General features: G+C 46.9%; 2 protein-coding genes across 11 annotated transcripts in view; both read left to right on the top strand.

Annotated features, from left to right (window-relative positions):
• SNTA1 (syntrophin alpha 1) overlaps positions 1 to 8,490 on the top strand; it is a 32,233-nt gene extending 23,743 nt beyond the window's left edge. For 3 of the 5 annotated variants that reach the window (XM_077872755.1, XM_077872757.1, XM_077872759.1), the window contains 5 exons: positions 2,868 to 3,075; positions 3,218 to 3,362; positions 6,688 to 6,884; positions 7,577 to 7,764; positions 7,849 to 8,490. In XM_077872755.1, the coding sequence (XP_077728881.1) occupies positions 2,868 to 3,075; positions 3,218 to 3,362; positions 6,688 to 6,884; positions 7,577 to 7,764; positions 7,849 to 7,960 (850 nt within the window). In that variant the 3' untranslated portion in view covers positions 7,961 to 8,490. The remainder of the gene's footprint in view (positions 1 to 2,867; positions 3,076 to 3,217; positions 3,363 to 6,687; positions 6,885 to 7,576; positions 7,765 to 7,848) is intronic. The other 2 variants (XM_077872756.1, XM_077872758.1) reach the window with 1 other exon arrangement.
• Positions 8,491 to 16,126: 7,636 nt separating this feature from the next.
• Positions 16,127 to 22,302, top strand: part of CDK5RAP1 (CDK5RAP1 mitochondrial tRNA methylthiotransferase) — a 40,926-nt gene continuing 34,750 nt past the window's right edge. For 4 of the 6 annotated variants that reach the window (XM_077872752.1, XM_077872754.1, XM_077872749.1 and 1 more), the window contains exons 1-2: positions 16,127 to 16,272; positions 19,397 to 19,712. In XM_077872752.1, coding sequence (XP_077728878.1) covers positions 19,421 to 19,712 — 292 coding nt within the window. In that variant the 5' untranslated portion in view covers positions 16,127 to 16,272; positions 19,397 to 19,420. Of the gene's footprint in view, positions 16,273 to 17,686; positions 17,945 to 19,396; positions 19,713 to 22,302 lie in introns of those variants that run through there. The other 2 variants (XM_077872751.1, XM_077872750.1) reach the window with 2 other exon arrangements.

Raw genomic sequence — 22,302 nt, 5'->3', positions numbered from 1 at the left:
CTTAACACTCTCAGTGACCCTATGAGCAAAGTCCTATTATTTCACCCCAATTTTGTAGATGAGGACAGAGAGAGGAAGTAACCTGCCCAAGATCACACAACCAGGAAGGGATGGAACTTGCTTCATTCCAGGTAGCCCCTCTGCTTTAGAAACTGTAGGTGCCTGAGTGATGGTGGTGGGTGAGTGGAGTATATGTTGATCAAGTGGGGTATGCAGTATCGGGGGTGGTATACATATTGTGAACATAAAAGTCTTCTGAACATGAAAGACTTGGGTCCTAGTTACAGCTGAGTTTCAATGCCAGGCAGGTGCTCAACATTGGCCTGGAGGTTCAGTATCCAGATCTCCTAGCCCTACCTCATGCCCCAGCCCCAGCCTGCCCCCAACAGGCAAGAACTGGTGATTACAGGTCACCTAAGGTGTTCCACAAAAGGGGCCTTTTGCGTTGGGTGAAGGTAAGGTGGTATGAGTCCTCGACACTTACAGAACATTATTAGGTTAATCGTGGTTCCCAGCCTGATCCCAGACATCACCTGAAGCATGTGTGTACATGTATTTCTGTGTGTACACATGTAGTTGACCTGTAAATGCAAATGTTTATGTGTATATGTGAGCATTTGCTTGGATATGGGTATAGATTTGTGCATATGTGTTTGTGTGTGTTTATGTTAATATTCATACATATAGTATGCATGTATGCACATGTGTTTGACCATGTGCACATGTGTAACACATGTAACTTGAATATAACTGGGGTTCTTTATTAGCACTAAATATCCCAGTCAAAGGAATACAATCTGGTAACCAAAATATAATGAAAAATATTTCATACTTACACTAAGTGGTAAGATTATGTTGGGTTGCAAGTATCAGAAATGCCAGTAAATGATGGCTGAAATAAATGAGGGGTTTATTTTTCCACATGTTTAGTAGTTCAGGGTCAGCTACTTAGGATCTTTTATCACTACTCAAGAATGCCCTTAATGAATCAGGCTTCCAGCTTCTTCTGCCTTTTTTTTTCTGCCATTTTTTAAAAAAAGATTTTTAAAATTTATTTATTCATGAGAGACACACAGAGGCAGAGACACAGGCAGAGGGAGAAGCAGGCTCCATGCAGGGAGCCCGATGTGGGACTCAATCCCAGGACTCCAGGATCGCACCCTGAGCCAAAGGCAGACACTCAACCACTGAGCCACCCAGGCGTCCCAATTCCTCTGCCATTTTTATTGTGGCATTTTCTTTTTGGAGATAGACTGGTGGCTGTGCCTCAAAGCATGTGTCTACATTCCAAATAGGAAGAAGGCAAAATGCAAAGGAACTTTTCTCCTGGCATTTTGTTCTTATGCTGCATAATAAGCCATCCTAAAATTTAGTGGCGTAGAAGATTACAGTTGATTATTTCTTCCAATTCTATAATCTGAGCTGGCTCTGCTGGCCAGTGCTTCTGCTTTATGTGGTATCTGCTGGGGCTGGAAGTATAGAATGGCTGCTTTGCTCCCATGTCTGCTGCCTTAGCTGGAATGGTTGGAACAGCTGGCTAAGCATTCCTCTTTCCATAGGCCTTTCTGTGTACCTTTTTGTGTTTCCTCTAAGGGTAGTTGGTCCAGGGTACTTGGATTTCATGGTGTGTTGGCAATGCCAGAATGTCACTTCTGCCACATTTTATTTGTCAAACCAAGTTACAAGGTCAAAGAAAAGAGAAATAAACTTCACCTCTTGATGAGGAAAGTGGGCTGTGTGTGCAGGGAGGGAAGGATTTGGTAGAGGCCATCTTTGGAGAGGAACCACCACATCTAGGGAAACTTTACCTTCATTTGGGAAGGGACACCCTCCCCAGAGACTTCTGTCTATATCTCATTGTTGGACCTGGGTCACATGGCCAGCCCTAGCTGCAAGAGAGGTGGGAATTCAAGTATTTTGTTTCCTAGTTCTGCAGCAGAGGGAGGCAAAAGTAAAGGGGTTTCAAGTAGGTCCTGCCCAACTTCATCTGTGACAGAAAAACCAGAGGAGGAGCGAATCTTTAATGGTCCACATACCATTTTATTTATTTATTTTTTAATTTAATTTTTTTTCACATACCATTTTAAAATCCTTTTCCTGCCACTACTTCTCTTGGTACCTCCCTGAAACCCTACCCCACCCCCAGTTGTCCACATGGCTTTTTATCTCCTTCCCTCTCCCTTCTCTGCTCCAACTCTTTTTATATAGACTGACTTGGCCTCTCAAACCTCTTCAGTTTTTTTTTTAATTTTTATTTATTTATGATAGTCACACAGAGAGAGAGAGAGAGAGACAGACAGACAGACAGACATAGGCAGAGGGAGAAGCAGGCTCCATGCACCAGGAGCCCGATGTGGGATTCGATCCCAGGTCTCCAGGATCGCGCCCTGGGCCAAAGGCAGGCGCCAAACCGCTGCGCCACCCAGGGATCCCCTCAAACCTCTTCAGTTTTATGCTCTCCCCCTGCCCCTGCCACATTGGTGTATTACTTTGGTCCTATGCCACAAGGGAGAAGCTAGGGGGAGAAATTTCCCAGCAGGAGAAGCCTTCCCCTTAGAAACCAGGAGACAAAAACAAGATCATGAAACTTACATGGGGATTTTGGCTCCTATCACACATGTTTGACTATGTGTTTAATTTGTATGTATATGCTTCTGTGTGTACATGTCATAGTCTCTTGTCCCTAGACCCCATGAAGCCCCAATTGTGTCTGGAGCCCCAGCGGTGAGTGTCACTCCTGATTGTCTCATGAGTATCCTGTGGTTTCTCCTGGTTTTGCAGTGAATGGGATTTGGGGCCAGATTTCAAGGTTGGCCAGCTGCAGCCTAGTGGACTGGTCCTCCCTTCCTCTCTGTTTGTGCCTGCAGGTATTTGGAGATCTGTTCAGCAGATGGCCAAGACACCCTCTTCCTGAGGGCCAAGGATGAGGCTAGTGCAAAGTCGTGGGCAGCTGCCATCCAGGCTCAGGTCAACGCTCTGATGCCTTGGGTCAAGGACGAGCTGCAGGCACTGCTGGCAGCCACCAGTACAACTGGAAGCCAAGACATCAAGCAGATCGGCTGGCTGACTGAGCAGGTGCCTGCTGGGCCAGGCATCTGTCCCCCACCTCCAACCCTCCCCTGGAGCTAACCACATTCCTGTTTACCATCCCACTTTACCCTGGCCCTCTGACCTCTCCCCTCTGTGCCCCATCTCACTGTTGCCTTACCCCTTGCAGCTGCCCAATGGGGGCACAGCACCTACCCTGGCCTTGCTGACTGAAAAGGAGCTGCTTCTCTACTGCCATCTACCCCAGACCCGAGAGGCACTGAGCCAGCCAAGCCGTACTGCCCCGCTCATTGCTACCAGGTATCCATGGGCAGGTGAGGGTGTCTGTCTCACCCAGAGATTGGGGGGTGATGCTGTCAATGAGCCTCAGGAGTGGGGGATTCCAGGCCTTTACTGCCCTGAGTTATCTCCCGGGTGACCTGAAACAAGTCTCTATGTTGTCTGGGCCTCAGTTTCTTCATCTGTGAGATGGGGACTTGCAAGAGAAGGATGTGAGGTCCCACTAGTCACTCACTGATTGACGCCTACTCTGCCCAATCTGTGCAGCATGGTTCAGGGGATAGGGAGCTGATCCCAACAGTCTGCCCTTAGTGAGCACCCAGTCTGGTAGGGAAGGCTGACCTAGGAACAGCCTTCATAGTGCAGAGCTGTAGAAGCCATTTAACTCTGCCTGGCCTGATGGGGAAGCCTTTAGGAAGAGGTGCTATTGAGCTGGATTTTGATGGATGAGTAGAAGTTTGCTATTTAAGAAAGAGTGGAAGAACATCACAGTGAGAACAACATGGACAAAGTTATAGAACTATTAAGGGCTATAGTGTGTTCATAGAGCTCTGAGTGTGCTATAACCAGTATGTTGAATCTATACAGGAAATGGAGAGAAATGAGACAGGAAGTTGTAGGGCTTGACCTTGCAGAACCTCTCCTGCTTGGTTAAGGAATGCTAGTAGTGGGGATCCCTGGGTGGCGCAGCGGTTTGGCTCCTGCCTTTGGCTCAGGGCGGGATCCTGGGGACCCGGGATCGAATTCCACATCGGGCTCCCAGTGCATGGAGCCTGCTTCTCCCTCTGCCTGTGTCTCTGCCTCTCTCTCTCTCTCTCTCTGTGTGACTATCATAAATTAAAAAAAAAAAAAAAAAAAAAAGGAATGCTAGTAGCTTTATCTTAAGAGTTGTGGCAGAGTGGAAAGGTTTTAGCCTGGGAGTGAGGTGATGTGGGTTGCGTGTGTGTGTGTGTGTTTTAATTTTTTAAATTATTTTTTAAGCTTTTAAAATAAAAAAATTCCTATATTTTTATTTCATATTATTTTTTATTTATTATTATTTTTTAAATATTTTATTTATTTATTCATGAGAGACACAGAGAAAGAGAGGCAGAGATACAGGCAGGGGGAGAAGCAGGCTCCATGAAGGGAGCCCGATGTGGGACTCGATCCCAGGACTTCAGGATCACGCCCTGGGCTGAAGGCAGGCGCTAAACCGCTGAGCCACCCAGGGATCCCTTATTATTATTTTAAAAATATTTTATTATTTGAGAGAGACAGAGAGCTCAAGAGAGAGCAAGAGGAGGAGAGGGGCAGAGGGAGAGAAAGAAGCAGACCCCCCTACCCCCTCTCACTGAGCAGGGAGCCCTACATGGGAGTTTGATCCCAGGAACCTGAGATCATGACCTGAGCAGAAGGTGGATGCTCAGCTGACTGAGTCACCCACCCTTTATTTGTTTATTTTAGAGAAATAGAGAAAGAGAGAGCACACAAATGAGCAGGAAGGGGTGTAGAGGCAGAGGGAGGAGAGAGAGAATCCCAAGCAGACTCCCTGCTGAGTGCAGAACCCAAAGCAGTGTTGGATCTCATGACCCCCCAAGATCATGACCTGAGCTAAATTCAAGAATCAGATATTTACCCAACTGAGCGACCCAGGCGCCCAGACTTGGGTTGAGTTTTAAAAACACCCCTGTGGCTGCCACGTGGAAAATGCACTGGAGGGGGCAGGATGGAAGCTGGGAGGCTGGTGCAGTCATGCAGGAGAGATGGTGGAGGTGGGTGGAGGCAGCAGATGGAGAAGAAAGGCCGCATTTGCATTGGAAGACACATGGGTGGTAAAATTAACTGGGTTTAGTGCTTGCCAGATGGGGAGGGTGAGGGAGGTGTCCAGGATGAATGGATGAATGGGAGGTTTGGAGCGTGTGTCTGGGCAAGCAGTGGGATTAGGGGTGGGAGTGCAAAAGGGGGAGGCTGGAGCAAGATGCTGAGTTGAGTGCAAAGTGTGTGTGGGGGGGTGACGGATAGGGAGCTTACAGAGGAATCTTGGGGAATTGTGAATTTTAGTTCCAAGCTGGAAAATGGGAAACAGTGTCAGCAGCAGCTCTAGCAGGTAGCTGAAATTACGAGAGAGAGTGTGTGGAGTGAGAAGCAAAGAGAGCTAAGGGCCAGAACTCTGAGTCTGTTGCCCAGAGAGGGGAAGTAAGCTGCCCAAGGTTACACAGCAAGTGGGAATCAGACTGAGTGCCTGGGCCCTTGCTGCTCATGTCTCTTCCTCTGGGTGGGGCTCTGGCCCATGTGTTAGGAGCCAGCTGTCTACCAGGAATAAGCAGGTCATGGATTGCCACACTAATCAAGTGACTCATTAATTTGGGTCACAAATGTTTATTGAACACCTACTACATGCCAGTCATTGCTTTATTTTTATTTTTTATTTTTTAAAATTTATTTATTTGAGAGAGAGAGAGAGAGAAAACGAACAAGCAAGTGGAGTGGAAGGCAGAGGGAGAGGGAGAAGCAGGCTGCCTGTGGAGCAGGGAGCCAGATGCAGAGATGCAGAGCTCAATCGCAGGACCCTGGGATCATGATCTGAGCCAAAGGCAGACTTTTAACTGACTGAGCCCCTGGGTGCCCCCCAGGCATTGTTTTAATTGCTCAGAATAGAATGGTGAGCAGATTAGACAAAAATTTGTATCTTAGATGATATTCTAGTTAAAAAGATGATCAAAAGCCAAGTGAGGGATCCCTGGGTGGTGCAGTGGTTTGGCGCCTGCCTTTGGCCCAGGGCGCGATCCTGGAGGAGACCCAGGATCGAATCCCACGTTGGGCTCCCGGTGCGTGGAGCCTGCTTCTCCCTCTGCCTGTGTCTCTGCCTCTCTCCCTCTCTGTGTGTGACTATCATAAATAAATAAAAATTAAAAAAAATTATTAAAAAAAAAAAGCCAAGTGAAATAAATAAAGAATAAGTATCATTTCCGGTATCATGATGAAAAGTAAGGCTAGTGAGTGCCAGGGGTGTTATTTTAGACAGAGCGGTCAGGGAAGGCTTCTCAGAGGAGATGACATTTGAGCAAAGATCTGAAGGAAGTGAGGGAGTGAGCAGTGCAGATCATCAGGGAAGAGTGCACTTGACAGAGGGAACAGTGTGTGCAGAGCTGTTGAGGCAAGAATGTGTTTGGTGTGTTTGAAGACCTGGTATGGCTGGAGCTGAGGGAGCAAGGGGGAGGGTGGCAGGAGATGGGCTCCTGTGAGTCAGTCAGGGGCCAGCTGGAAGTCCTGTTCACCAATTAGATGGTAAAGGAGGCACAGAGTTCCTTCCCGGGTCACCACCTATTTCCCCACAGTGTGAGACCTCATACTTAGCACTCTCCCCTTTGCCCCTAGGCTGGTGCACTCAGGCCCCTCTAAGGGTTCAGTGCCCTATGATGCAGAGCTCTCTTTTGCCCTGCGTACGGGCACACGTCATGGTGTGGACACTCACCTGTTCAGCGTGGAGTCACCACAGGAGCTGGCCACCTGGACCCGGCAACTGGTGGACGGCTGTCACCGGGCTGCCGAGGGTGTGCAGGAGGTGTCTACAGGTGGGCTGGGCAGATCTGGGCGTGCCTCTCTGGTAATGAGCCTCTCACCCCTAGAGGCATCCAAATTTCCTTTTTTAGGGTACTTCAGGAAGGGGATAAAAAGTGGGGTTTGGGGTCTTCAAGGGCTCTCTCTTTTGGATGTGCAGGTGTCTCAGTAGATAGTAAGACTCTTTACTCTGGGTTTTCTTGCCCTGGCTTTGTGATTCCAAGACATGGCACTTGGAGTATGATTGCCAGGTAAAATATAGGACACCTATTTAAATGTGACTTTCACATAAACCACGAATCTTTTTTAGTATAAGTATGTCCAAATTATCCATTGTTTATCTGAAATTCACATTTACCTGGGCAATTCTACAGGTGTCTAAGGTCTCCAAGGGTCATGCTTGGTGGGTCTACTGATACCTTTATAGGGAGTAAGAGAGTGGGCCTTCTGAGCATGGTAGAGTTTAAGCTTTCCCTTTTGGTGTTTCTGGAAGTGGGACTTGAAGTGGGTTATAGTTTCTCTGAGGGACCATTTCTCTGTATTTTAGGGTGGGGGCAACTCTATGCAGGGTGAAAGTGCAGATGACATAACAGGCAGTGAACTTCCCATCCTGAGTGGTATTCAAGCCCCATTTGTGGAGTTGCTGGTGAGGGCTTATGGGTCTCTGAGATGCCATCTGTGCCTGTATCCACATGCCTCCCTGCAGCCTGTACATGGAATGGCCGTCCCTGCAGCCTCTCCGTGCACATCGACAAGGGCTTCACACTGTGGGCGGCTGAGCCTGGCGCTGCCCGAGCTGTGCTGCTTCGACAGCCCTTTGAGAAACTGCAGATGTCCTCGGATGACGGTGCCAGCCTCCTCTTCCTGGACTTCGGGGGTGCTGAAGGAGAGATTGTGAGTGGAGGGGGTGGGGGGTTATGTTCTCCTGGAGGCCAGGCTGGATGGGGCTCCTGACCCTTCTCTCCATCCACCCTGCAGCAGCTGGACCTGCATTCGTGCCCCAAAACCATGGTCTTCATCATCCACTCCTTCCTCTCAGCCAAAGTCACCCGCCTGGGGCTTTTGGCCTAGAGGTCACCAGATGCACTAGCCCTGAAGAGAGGGTGTCTGCCACGTGGCGTGACCTGGCCCTCCGCTGACTGCCTGCTCATCACTGGGCTGAGGGAAGGGAGAGGAAAGGAATAAGTGTGCAAAGTCCCGGCCTCTAAGGGACTCCCTTAGAGGCTGGGATAGTCTTGGGACTGGGAACCAGACTCAGGACACAGTGGATCCTGCCTGTGATGGGGTAACCTCCTAGCTGCCCCACCATTCCCATTCCCCCACCAGTGCCTTTTGCAGAGAGATATTTTGTGTACACAAAAGCCATTCCGAGCCTGGGACCTGCCCCTGTGGGGATCTTGACCCCAGACAACAACTGCCAGGCCTCCTAGAGGCCCCTACACCACCCTCAGAGGCCTCATCTGAAGCTGGAGTTCCCTGGGGTCCATGGCAAGAGAAAGAGGAGGAACCTTTCTGTTCATTTCTCCCCTCAGCTCCACCACCTTGGGGCATCGGTTTTTCTTCTCATCCTCTCTCCTCCTTACTCTTGGGCAAATAAACAGCCTATGAGCACATAGGCAACCTGGCCTAGCGTTTGTGGTTTGTACCTTGGCCTCTGGACTCTTTGGTAGCCATGGTAGTCCCAAGAAGGACCAGACCCAGGATTGGCAGTCCTTTTTCTGGAGAAGAGCAGACCTGTAACCACAGGCCCATAAAGAAAGTGTATTTGTTATCTATTATTGCATGACAAATGATCCCCAAATCTAACAGCTTGAAACAACAAATTATTTATTTATTTATTTATTTATTTATTTATTTATTTATTTATTTATTTTATTTATTCATGAAAGAGAGAGAGAGGCAGAGACAGAGGCAGAGGCAGAAGGAGAAGCAGACTCCCCTGCTGAGCAGGGAGCCCAATGCAGGGCTCCATCCCAGGACCCCAGGATCACAACCTGAGCTGAAGGCAGATGCTCAGCGACTGAACTGCCCAGGTGCCCGAAACAATGAATATTTATTATTTTTCAGGTTCTGTGGATCAGGAATATGTGAGAGGCTAAGCTGGGATGTTCTGGACTCAGGGTCTTTAATGAGGATGCAGTCAAGGTATTGGCTGAGGCTGCACTTACCTGAAAGCTTGACCAGGGCTAGACAATCCATTTCCAATATCACTCACTCATTTGGTTGTTTCCAGTTTTCCAGTCCCAGTTTCCTACGACATGGGCCTAACCATACATGACAAGGTAGCTGGCTTCCCCCAATTTTAGCAAATATGCTGATGAAGTGAGCACTAGCTGGCTTCTCCCAGAGTGAGTGACACACAAGAGAGAGCCAAAGAGGAAGTCCACAATGCCTCTTATGACCCAATCTTGGATATCTCAGACTGTCAGTTATGCTTCATTCTGCTCATTAGAAGTGAGTCGTTTGTCCAGCTGACACTTATGGGGAAGGGAATTAGGCTTCATTTATTGAAGAAAGGAATGTCAGAGAATTTGTGGACCTATTTAGAAACCATCATACAGAGCCTCAGGCCCCTGTCCTGCAGGAGAGAGGACACTTTGAACATGCTTTGTGGAATGTTCTTTAGAAGCTGTAATGTGTTGCTTGGATGTAAGCATGCCACATTTATAACTCTGTACTTGCTTGCATTGTCCAGAAAATCAGTGACAACAGTATTGACAGCTTATAATTAGAGAGTGCTTGCTATCTGCCAGGCACTCTGCATACATTTCTCTTTTTTAAAAAAATTTTTAAAAAGATTTTATTTATTTATTCATGAGAGACACACAGAGAGAGAGAGAGAGAGGCAGAGACACAGGCAGAGGGAGAAGCAGGCTCCATGCAGGAAGCCTGACATGGGACTCGATCCCAGTCTCCAGGATCACACCCCAGGCTGCAGGCAGTAGTAAACCGCTGCGCCACCAGGGCTGCCCACTGCATATGTTTCTTCATTGGATCTTCACCACACACCGATGATCTCCATTTCACAGGTGTGGAGCTGGGGCCCAGAGACAGAAGATGCCTTGCTCAAAGTCACACAGCTCTGAGCTTGGATCCAAACCAGGTCTCCTTCACTTCAGAGCCATCATCAGACATGTAATGAGAATCACATATGTAACTAAAAATTTTCTAGTAGCCACATTTTAAAATGTAAAAAAAAAAAAAAAAATAGGTGAGAATAATTTTATTTTTATTTTTATTTTTTTAAAGATTTTATTCATTTATCCATTAGAGAGAGAGAGGGGAGAGAGAGAGAAAGAGAGAGGCACAGACACAGGCAGAGGGAGAAGCAGGCTCCATGCAAGGACCAGATGTGGGACTTGATCATGGGTCTCCAGAATCAGGCCCTGGGCTGAAGGCGGCTCTAAACTGCTGAACCACCCGGGCTGCCCTTATTTTTATTTTTTAAAAAGATTTTATTTATTTATTCATGAGAGACACAGAGAGAGACAGGCAGAGACATAGGCAGAGGGAGAAGCAGGCTCCACACAAGGAGCCTGATGTGGGACTCAGTCCTGGGACTCTGGGATCATGCTCTGAGACCAAGGCAGATGTTCAACCACTGAGCCACTCAGGCATCCCAGGTGCCAAATTTTCATTAGAAAATCTTTTATTTTTTTTAAGATTTTATTTTATTTATTATATTTTATTTTTAAAGATTTTATTTAGTCATGAGAGACACACAGAGAGAGAGAGGCGGAGACACAGGCAGAGGGAGAAGCAGGCTCCATGCAGGGAGCCTGACGTGGGACTCGATCCTGGGTCTCCAGGATCCGGCCCTGGGATGAAGGTGGCGCTAAACCACAAAGCTACAGGGGCTGCCCAAGATTTTATTTTTTGAAAGAGAGAGAGCACAAGTAGGGGGAGGAGCAGAAAGGGAAGGAGAAGGAAGGGAAAGAATCTCAAGCAGATTCCCCTCTGAGCACAGAGCCAGAAGCGGGGCTCAATCTCATGACTCTGAGATCATGACCTGAGTTGAAACCAAGAGTTGGACTCTTAACCGACTGATCCACCCAGGTATTCCAATTCGAAATTCTTGATTTATATTTATATTTCATAACATTTATAGTTGAAAAAAGTAGAATCACATGCCCAAGTTGTTCTAAATGCACTAAGATTTTCCAAATAATTTGTCAGTTTTTAAATTCAAAGTAACTAAACCTAAATAAAATTTAGTTCCTCATTCACACTAGCTGCATATCAAGTGCTCAGTAGCCACATGTGGGTGGTGGCTATTATACTGGACTAAGCAGTCCTAAGCAAGCATCTGCATGAGGACACTGAGGCCCATGTGAAGTCACATAATGAGCCAGAGCCAGAGCTGGTTCTGGAAGTCTAGGGAGATGCAGGTGAGCAGAGGTATTCCAACTTTGCCTATGCATCCATCCATCTGCCCATCCATCTGTCAATACATTGTCATCTGAGAAATATCTACTGTAAGCCTACTCTGTTGCTAGTCCTTGTTGCCAGGAGCTGGTTTGCAAAGAGCAAGACTGACAGGTCCCCATGCACAGGGAATGGAAATCCAGCAGGATCTCCCACAATCAAATGTGTGATACAGATTGAACAGATATAGAAATAGCAGAGGGGCCAGCAGGGACCTGATCTACTCTAGGGGCTCAGGGGAGGTTTCTCTCAGGAGACATGGAAGGTAATGTTAATCTAAACTAGAATGCTAGGATGCCTGGGTGGCTCAGCAGTTTAGCCTCTGCCTTTGGCTCAGGGTGTGATCCTGGAGTCCCAGGATCAAGTTCCACATCGGGCTCCCTGCATGGAGCCTGCTTCTCCCTCTGCCTGTGTCTCTGCCTCTCTCTCTCTCTCTCTCTGTGTCTCTCATGAATAAATAAATAAAATCTTAAAAAAAAAAAAACACCCAAGTATTGTAAAAATCAGCTCCCACTGCTATAATGCTATGGTGGAAAAAAACAAAAACAAAAAGCTAACCCAACCTCCGTGGCCACAGCCACAAGCATTTATTTTCATGCTCCTGGGGCTGCACTTTGACTGCAGCTTGACCATTATAAGTTGGGCTTGGCTGCGTGGCTTTGCCCAAGGCTATGGGTTGGGCTCACGTCTACTTTATGTAGTTTCTGGAGCCCAGGATGAAGGGACATCAGCTGTGAGGGGATGTTCTCTGGCAAGTCATTGGAGTTCAAAGACAAGCAAATTACACAAGCATGGTTACATCCTCTGTCTACATTATGTCCTCTCATTCCATTGGCCAAAACATGTCATGTAGCTGAGCCATCAGTGGGGAAAGGGAAGGGGAGGAATCATTGCTCAGTAACAACTATCCTCAGCCAGTAAGAGTTAGGTGAAAGGGAGGGAATGGCATCCCAGGTGAAAGATCCTGAGCTGAGATCAGCGGTGATCAATTGCCACAGATTTCTAAATGCTCTCCTTATTTGAATAAAGGAGTGTCTAAACTGGAATCTGGGGGTAGGGTGGGGTTGTTTTCATCACATTCATTGTCCAAGACACAACACTGTTCAACAGTCTACAACATGGCAACTAAAAGTAGAGCCTTGTGGTTGGAATGTGGTGAGATGTGATGGGGCAGGTGGTGGGAAATGATCCCTGGTTCCCATGTATGCTGGTATGTGTGCAGGGAAGGATAGTAAGGGATGTTGGGAATGGCTGTTGAGTGTATATGTGTTGAGTGCAGCAAAACAGAGAACATCCCTCAAGCTCCCAGCTTCATCCTGTGGGCAATCAGAATTGCAGCCTCCTGCCCTGACCACAAAGGGGGAAAGGTGACATTGCCCTGTGGTGCTGCAAGGGAAAGGGCCAGATCCGAAAGAGCCAGTTCTAAGCTCCGGAGAGACCTGGGTTCAAACCCTGACTTTTCCCTGATTCTCACATTGGAACCTTCACACATTGGCTTCCTTCTAGGTCTAGAATTCCTCTCTCCTGTCACTCTAAGAGGACAAGTCAGAGTAAAGAGAGGGCCATGCTGATACCATAAGCAGGACCTGAAACAGGAAGTTGGTATGCATGGAAGGACAGGGCCTATGCTTGATGGTCACCCTTGGCAGTGTGGAAGGCATCCCTCCTTCAACACAACTCATATTGGGATGCAAGTGCTGCCACCATGGTGGGGCTCTGTGGGACAGGTGCGCCTGCTCCCCCTTCCATGGCCAAATTTGGACAGGACATCTTCCCTTTGCAGTAAGAAACTTCACAGTAAACCTGAATATTTCTCCAGTGGGAGTCTTTAGATTCCAGAGTGACCAGGAACTCATCTCTAGAGTTTTTATTTTTAAAAAATATTTTATTTATTTATTCATGAGACACACACACACAGAGGCAGAGACACAGAGGGAGAAGCAGGCTCCATGCAGGGAGCCTGATGTGGGACTCCATCCTTGGACTCCAGGATCACACCCCAGGCTGAAGACAAGGTGCTAAACTGCTGAGCCACCCAGGGATCCCCCTCGTCTCTAGAGTTTAAGCATTTTGCAGGAATTCTGAAACATTATACTTTCACAGTATTGATGATTACCCCCAAATGATTAGATCACATTCTAGCTTATATGGAGAACCAGAGTAAAAATTAAGAACCATAATATAGTTTTTGGCCTGTGTTTGCCTTTGCATTTTTGACTGAATCGGTACCCAGCAGTCATCTAAGGAGACAGTATGAGTTTAATTCCAGTATGTTTCAAACTCCTGAAATCTAGTTTTGTTTCCATCATCCTCACAACCCCAAGACAGCACAATGGTCCTGGACGCCACAATCTTTGGGCAATTGCCACAGATTTCTAAATGCTCTCCTTATTTGTCTTTCCATCCTCTGACCCCCCAGTGCAGAGTATTCTCCAAATAGCAGCCACTTTATTGGCAAAGAAACTGGGAATCAGTAAGAGTGATTAATTTGGACTTGGCTATCATGGTGTCAAAGCCTCAGTGGGAACCAGCCAGTCTGACTTTCATTTAGTCAGTCAGTGGTAAGAATAGTGCTTTGGGGTTAGACTGGCCTGTGGGTGGATCCCAGTTAAGCCATGCACTAGTTGTGCAAGCTTCAGCATGTGTCTACCTTTTGTATTTCCAGTTTTCTTGCCTTAAAGTGGACAATAATAAGTTTATAGAGTTCTAATGAGTAGGCAAAGAAATCATGGCAGCAGAGCCTCCAAAGTCTTACTAATTTGGAGTGCTGGGGCCAGTGTCTACATCTTACTGACACAGGGTTTTCTTCCAAATCACAACCCCCCCTGTGCAGACAGAAGTGCTGAGGAACTAAATATACACAGGAGCATCTTTCTACCATGACTGCTAACATGTAACTACTTTAACTTCCTCTCTTCTTGGGTGAAATAATTCTGAGTTGTATGTACTGCACTGTTTTCCAGGACTCCCCAACAGAATTAAGACCCAGATGCCCACCATGGTAACATTCTTTATTGGCTATCACCCCAATCCTGTTCCTGTCTCATTTCCTAACTACCCCATTAGTGTTTCCTGAGACCACCTACTTACACTCAAATCCTTGTCTCAGGTCTATTTCTGGGGAACCCAAATTGAAATATAATGCAAATCATTTATTCATTCAGCAATGACTTATTAAGCTCTTTCACGAGTTAGAATCTGTGCTAGATCCCGGGGATGTTGCAACAAACAAGACAAGAATGTGTCCCTGCTCTCAGGGACCTGAAAGCCTGGGGAACCAGCAATAGCAAGTAAACAAATGACACCATCATTTTGGATAGTGACAAGTGCTGTGAGGAAAATGATGTGATAGTGATAGGAGCAGGTTACACGGGGGTGGTCAGGGAGGGCCTCTCTTAGAGCTCGTATTTAAGCTGAGACATGAAGAACGACAAGACGACAAGACGGGGCCAGGCAAAAACAGTCTTGAGGGAAAGAGCATTCCAGAAAGAGAACATTAAGTAGACTCTCATATAGACACGTGATTGGCGTATTTACTGAAGGAGCAAAGCAAAGTTACGGAGGGAGTTGATGTGTAGTCAATTAGAGAGAACATATTAGAAGTAAGTTGGAGAAGCAAAAGTAAGCAGACCAGATCCCACAGGCCCTAGGACACAGTAGGAAATCTGGATTTTATTGTAACAGCTGTGACAAGCCACCTAGTGTTTTCAGTGGAAGAGTGATGAGCTCTGAGTCAATAAAACACAAAGTCTCTCTTTTTTTATTTTTAAAGATTTTATTTGAGAGAGATGGGGGAGGGGCAGAAGCAGGCTCCCCGCCGAGCAGGGAACCCAACATGGGGCTTGATTCCAGGACCCCAGGATCATGACCTGAGCCAAAGGCAGACGCTCAACCACTGAGCCAGCCAGGCGTCCTTGAAGAGTTCTGTATTAAATTAGTCATTAGATACCTAAGGGGAGGTGCCCCCTATGCATCTGGACTCTGAGTCCAGGCTGGAACAGTGAATGGGACGTCTTCAACCTACAGCGCACCGCTGTCCGGTGGAAAGAGGTCGTGAGCCACGTATGCAATTTAAAACTTCCCAGTAGTGGGGGTCCCTGGGTGGCTCAGCGGCCTCGCGCCTGCCTCTGGGCTAAGGCGCTATCCTGGAGACCTGGGATCGAGTCCCACATCAGGATCCCTGTATACAGCCTGTGTCTCTGCCTATCATAAATAAGTAAATCTTTAAAATTTCCCAGTAGCCACATCAAAAAAAAAAAAAAAAGAAACAAGTGAAACTAATTTATTTTTATTTTTTTAAATAAAGATTTTATTTATTTATTCATGAGAGACACAGAGAGAGGCAGAGGGAGAAGCAGGCTCCATGCAGGGAGCCTGATGTGGGACTCGATCCCGGGTCTCCAGGATCACGCCCTGGGCTGAAGGGGGCGCTAAACCGCCGAGCCACCCGGGCCGCCCAAAGTTTTACCGTTTTTAAAAAAATGATTTTATCTTATTTTTTAAGTATAATCTCTACTACATCCAACGGGGGACTCGAACTCACAACCTAAGATCAAGAGCATGTGCTCCCTTGACTGAGCCAGCTGGGTGCCGCGAAACTAATTTATAGTTATTTAACCCAGTATATCCCACATATTGTTTCAACACGTAAGCAATATGAAAACGATTGATTATTTTGCACTCTTCCTGCGACATCCGGTGTGTATTTTACAACTCGGAACACACTACTCCTCACTCACACCGTTCCGAGCACTCGGAAGCCACGACGAGGGTCGACCGCTCACTCGGCTCAGCGTGGCAGCGGTATCATAAAACCCGGCCCGGGACCCACCCGGACCGCACAGGGAGAAGCACTTCCGCTTCCGCCGGAGCGCCCGGGACGGAAGTCGCCCGTGTGCGCGTTTAGCCGCGGAAGGCTGAGGCGGCATCCCGCGGGCCTAGGGGAGCTTCTGTCGCCGGGCGCTCGGCTTGCGGGAGGTGAGCCGGGCGGTCGGCGGAGGTGGCCGGTTCTTGGGGCCAGAGGGCGGCGGAGCCCCGCACAGGGGAGGATGGCGGGGGCGCTGGAGTCAGACTGTCGGGGTTCGCGCCCCAGCCCCGCTGCCTATTTCCCTGTGACCTTGGGCACGTCGCCTCCTTGTCCTTCAGCCTCAGCCTCGTCACCCGTGAGGTGGGGACGATAGAACCTGCTCTGCATTGTTGCCGTGAGGCTCGCACACGGGAATCCGTGGGAAGCGCGGAGCACCGCGCCTGCAGCATTGTAGTCACCCCAGCGGAACGTGTGGGAGGTTTTATCGTTAGGTTTACTTCTGTTGAGATGAAGCTGCTGTGTCGTCGTTATTTGAGCCCCCGCCCCTCTCCACCTCGTGGCTCCCCACACTGCTTTGCAAACATTGCATTTGTATCATCACATTTGATCTTACTATTCTCCGCATCTTACTCCTGGAGCAGTGGGAGCTCGGTCCCCAGGTGCCCAGGGTTACCTGGCTCCGCAGCAGCTGGGGCCCACTGTGAGTCCGGAGGCCGTGTATCTCCCAGGAAAGGGAGTGCCGGCTGCACAGGTGCGGTTACTGAAGATGTACTGTGTGCCACGTTGGATTTTTAACATCTTTAATTCTCACGATACCTCCGGGGCCTGGGGGATAAACTGCCTTTATCTCTTTACACGTGTGGAATTGGCAGATCAGAGATAGGAATTTGACTTGCCCAAGGTCACACAGCGAGTAAGGGGGCAGAAAAGAGTGACTTGGAAGCTCACACTGAAGTCTGTTATCCTCTGATACTTGAATGTAGGTTAGCACTGCGCCTGCCCAAAGGGCTGGCGGCGTGCGTATCCAGCAGGTGGCCGAGTTAGAGAGGTAAGACTCCATCTGCTCATTTTACCCGTACAGCACCTGCCATGAGCCAGTTCCTGCATGGGAGACGCTGAGATGTAGAAATGAAAGATTGTTCCCTGTTTTTAGGGACCTCCCAGTCTGTAAGGGATAGCCGAAGTGTAAGTCGTCATTGACAGCAAAGTGTGAGGAGTCGTGAGATAGACATTGGGAGGCTTTGGGAACCTCGTGGAGGACCCCAACCTGGACTTTGAGAATGGTGGTCAGGACAGGCTTTTGGGAGGAGGCAGAGGCCTTAAAAGCACAGGAGTTGGCTGAGTCAGAGAGAAGATAGGCTGGCCAGAGAGTACAGCGTATATAACGGCCTAGAAGCTAGTGAAGATCAGTACAAAAATGCTGTGACTGGAGTGAGGCAGTCAGGCTGGAGATCCCGAGGTCCCTGAAGGATGTGTGGTGGGAATTCTGTCTCCATCCCTTGTACTTTGGGTCACTTGAGTTCCTTCCTGGGAGGCAACCACTGTTTGTTTGTTTGTTTCTTTTTTTTTTTTTTTTAAGATTTTATTTATTTATTTGAGAGAGAGAGGAGACACAGGCAGAAGGAGAAGCAGGCTCCACGTAGGGAGCCCGACGTGGGACTCGATCCCCGGTCTCCAGGATCACACCCTGGGCTGAAGGCAGCGCTAAACCGCTGAACCACCTGTCCCGCAACCACTGTTTCTTATGCATTGTAGAGATAACTATGTTCATTTACAAGTGTGTACCTTAGTATTCCTGTACTCTCTCCTCCCCCACTGCAGATTAAAGTAGAGCACACTAAGGTACTATTGAGCGCCTTGCTTCCTTGTTTTTGTCATGTATAGGTACAGCCTTACTTTCTAACAGTTGGATTTGATCCTATTGCATGGATGTGCTATGACTTCTTTAACTACTCCCCTTTTGATGACATTTAGATATTTTCCGTACCTTTGCTGCTGCATTGAGTATCCATATACATGGGTCATTTTGCACATGTAAGACTGTATCTGTAGGATAAATATTTAGAAATGGAACTGCTTGCTCCAAGGGTTTGTGTGTTTGTAACTTTGGTGGCAAGTGGCAAATTGCCCTCTATAAAGAGCATGCTTGTTTTCCATCCTCCTAGCTATGTGTGATAGGGCCTCGGTAGAAAGTTTAAAGGCGAGTAATTCGAGATCTTGAAGGGTAGGAGTCACTGATCAGACATACGGTACCCCATGTTAGATACTTTCCATTTGAAGGAACTCAAAGGAAGATGCCCTCAGATAGTAAGTGGTTTTCATAGTACTGGGAGGCAATGTAGCAAGGTGGCTAGGAGCATGGGCTTTGTAGTCATATAGACCTTCATTTGAGTCCTGGCTCTGTTGCTTTGGTGGGAGCTTAGGTAAGTTCCTCAGCCCTCTGCATCTATTTCCTCATCTCTGAATGGGGATAATAATAGTGTCTAGGGATCCCTGGGTGGCGCAGCGGTTTGGCGCCTGCCTTTGGCCCTGGGCGCGATCCTGGAGACCTGGGATCGAATCCCACGTCGGGCTCCCGGTGCATGGAGCCTGCTTCTCCCTCTGCCTGTGTGTCTCTGCCTCTCTCTCTCTCTCTCTGTGACTATCATAAATAAATAAATAAAATAAAAAAAATAATAGTGTCTATTGTCTATTTTGCTGAGGATTGCTGTGAAGATTTAATGAATTGTTACAGGAAAGCCCTTGAAACTGTTCCTGGCACAAGAGCTTCTTCTTTTTTTTTTTTAAAGATTTTATTTATTTATTTATTAGAGACACAGAGAGAGAGAGAGAGTGAGGCAGAAACACAGGCAGAGGGAGAAGCAGGCTCCATGCAGGGAGCCCGACATGGGACTCGATCCTGGGTCTCTAGGATCACACCCCAGGGTGAAGGCCGGCGCCAAACCACTGAGCCACCAGGGCTGCCCACAAGATGCTTCTTCTTCTTTTTTTTTTTTTTCTAAAAGCATTTTTTTATTTACAGTACAAGATGCTTCTTATATTGTTGCACTGTCTCATCTGATCTCTACCACTCCTTTGTTTTGAAAACTACCTAGATTTGTATCTTACCTAGCATTTCTTAGTGTGATCTTGGGCAAGTTGCCCCAGTTTTTTTAAACTTGCAAAATAAGGATAATATTAAGTGTATCTTGTGTTTTTGTGTATTAAATAATACTAGTACACTGGAAGCTTTTAAAGCATTACCCTGTATATAGTGTTCAATAAATGTTGGTGATACCTGTTATTCTTTTGCAGACTTTGGGCTGCTGATTTAGTGCCATGCATCCTTTACAGTGTGTCCTGCAAGCACAGAAGTGGGGGCCCTTGGCTTCTATGTCCTGGCTGCTGCTCAGGACCTGCAGGGCACTTAGTAATCTCCCCAGCACTGCATGTCCCAGTCCAGAGAAGCAGCAGGAAGATGGAGTTCGGAAGGATTTCAGCTCCAGGCTGGCCACTGGGCCAACTTTTCAGCATTTTTTAAGAAGTGCTTCAGCTCCTCAAGAGAAGCCAGACATGGAGGACCCACCCCCCTATGTCACAGTGGAAGAACTTTTAGGGAGGCAGAGAAAAGGTTGGTTTTATTTTTCTTCTCTCTTTGGACTTCCTGCTCTGCTCCTTTCCAGCATCGACGGCCTGATTCTTAATTATTTTTTTATTTATTTGGAGGATTAATAGTCTGGGAATAGCTGCTAGTTATGGAATTGTCAGAGACTTCATAAAGTAACATTAATATAAAGAAACTTGGGGTGCCTGGTTGGTTCAATCAGTTAAGTATCTTTTTTTTTTTTTTTTTTTTTTAAGATTTTATTTATTTATTCATGACAGCCAGAGAGAGAGAGGCAGAGACATAGGCAGAGGGAGAAGCAGGCTCCATGCAGGGAGCCTGATGTGGGACTCGATCCCAGGTCTCCAGGATCACACCCCATGCTGAAGGCGGCACTAAACCACTGAGCCACCAGGGCTGCCCCAATCAGTTAAGTATCTGACTGAACCAACTGAACCCCCTGTAGTGCTCTGTGCTCAGCAGGGTCTGCTTGTCCCTCTCCCTGTGCCCCTCTGCCTAGCATGTGCGTACTTGGTGCACTCTGTCTCCTCTCTCTTTCAAATAAATAAAATCTTTTTTTTTTTTAAGATTTTATTTATTTGACAGAGAGAGAGAGAGAGAGAGGGCACAAGTAGGCAGAGCAAGGAGAGGGAGAGGGAGAAGCAGGTCCTTTGCTGAGCAGATAGCCTGATGGGCTTGATCCCGGGACCCTGGGATCATGACCTGAGCTGAAGGCAAATGCGTAACCAACTGAGCCACCCAGATGCCCCTAAATAAATAAAATCTTTTTTTTTTTTTTTTAAATTTTTATTTATTTATGATAGTCACAGAGAGAGAGAGAGAGAGAGGCAGAGACACAGGCAGAGGGAGAAGCAGGCTCCATGCACCCGGAGCCCGATGTGGGATTCGATCCCGGGTCTCCAGGATCGCGCCCTGGGCCAAAGGCAGGCGCCAAACCACCTGCGCCTGCTGCGCCACCCAGGGATCCTAAATAAATAAAATCTTAAAAAAAAAATAAACTCATACTTTTGGTCCATGTGACTGGTGGTGGGGGTAGAAGTTCTGGGGAGTTCTCTCTTTAGTTACCTTTGGAAACCCTATAATCTCTGTTCTGATATTTATTTATTTATGATATTATTTATTTATTCATGAGAGACACAATGAGAGAGACAGAGACATAGGCAGAGGGAGAAGCAGACTCCTTGTGTAGAGCCTGGGCAGGACTTGATCCTAGGATCATGCTCTGAGCCAAAGGCAGACGCTCAAACCACTGAGCCACCCAGGCATCCCTCTGTTGTGATATTTAGATGTTTTTAGGTCTTAAGTCATAAGACAGTTTTCACAATTCGTGCTGTAGGAATTCCCTCTTTATGCCGAACCTGATTTTCTTCTTTTTTAAAATTTATTTATTAGAGAGAGAGGGAGTGTGTGTATGCATGCTCATGTGAGTAGGTGGAGGGGCAGAGTGAAAATCTTTAATAAGACTCCCCACTGACTGTGGAGCCCCATGCAGGGCTCTCTCCCGTGACCCTGAGATCATGACCTGAGCCCAAATCAAGAATCAGGTTGCTTAACCAACTGAGCCACCCAGGCACCACTTTAAAATTTAAAAAAATTTTTTAAAAAGATTTTATGTATTTATTTAACAGAGAGAGAGAGAAAGAATGCATAAGTAGGGGGAATAGCAGGCAGAGCGGGGAGGGAGAAGCAGACTCCCCACTGAGCTCCATCCTGGGACTCTGGGACCATGACCTGAGCCAAAGGCAGATGCTTAACTGACTGAGTCACCCAGGTGCCCCCGTAATTAAATTTTTAAAAATTGGTACAAAATATTACATTGAGCTGTACTATGATGTACCTGTCCCCTAAAGTTGGACATTAAATTGTTTTAAAAATTTTTATAAGTGATGCTATGTCTGTTCATATATACACCCATGCATATGAATATAAATGTGTGTGTATATTTATCTATATATGTATCTATGTATCTATCTATCTATCTATCTATATATATATCTCCTATTAATTTTTTTTTCCAGGATAACTATCTAGGAGTTGAATTAGTAAATCAAGTATGGGGATGCCTGGGTGGCTCAGTGGTTGAACGTCTGCCTTCAGCTCAAGGCGTGATCCCTGGAGTCCTGGGATCAAGTCCCACATGGGGGTCCCTGCATGGAGCTTGTTTCTTCTTCCTCTGCCTGTCTCTCTCTCTCTCCTTCTCTCTCTCTCTCTTTCTCTTGTGAATAAATAAATAAAATCTTGAAAAAAAAAAGGAATATGTACATCTTGTGACTCCTGCTAGGTATTTTGTCCTTTATATATATATAAATATATATATTTTTTGTTCCCCTCAGTTCTCTGACATAAATATTGGTGTTTTCTTTTTTTAAGACAAGAAAGTGAGCCAAGGAAGGTTTAAAAAAACTCCCAATGTTTCTTTTTTTCTTTTAAAAATTATTTCTTTTTTTCTCTTGGTTTTCTTTTCTTTTTTTTTTTTTTTAATTTTTACTTTATTTATTTATTTATTTATGATAGTCACAGAGAGAGAGAGAGAGAGAGGCAGAGACACAGGCAGAGGGAGAAGCAGGCTCCATGTACCTGGAGCCCGATGTGGGAT

Source organism: Canis aureus, chromosome 26 (assembly GCF_053574225.1).
Source record: "Canis aureus isolate CA01 chromosome 26, VMU_Caureus_v.1.0, whole genome shotgun sequence".
Taxonomy (NCBI): Eukaryota; Metazoa; Chordata; class Mammalia; order Carnivora; family Canidae; genus Canis; species Canis aureus.
The sequence above is the reverse complement of the archived record's forward strand: the minus strand, read 5'-3'. Positions and strand labels throughout refer to the sequence as shown.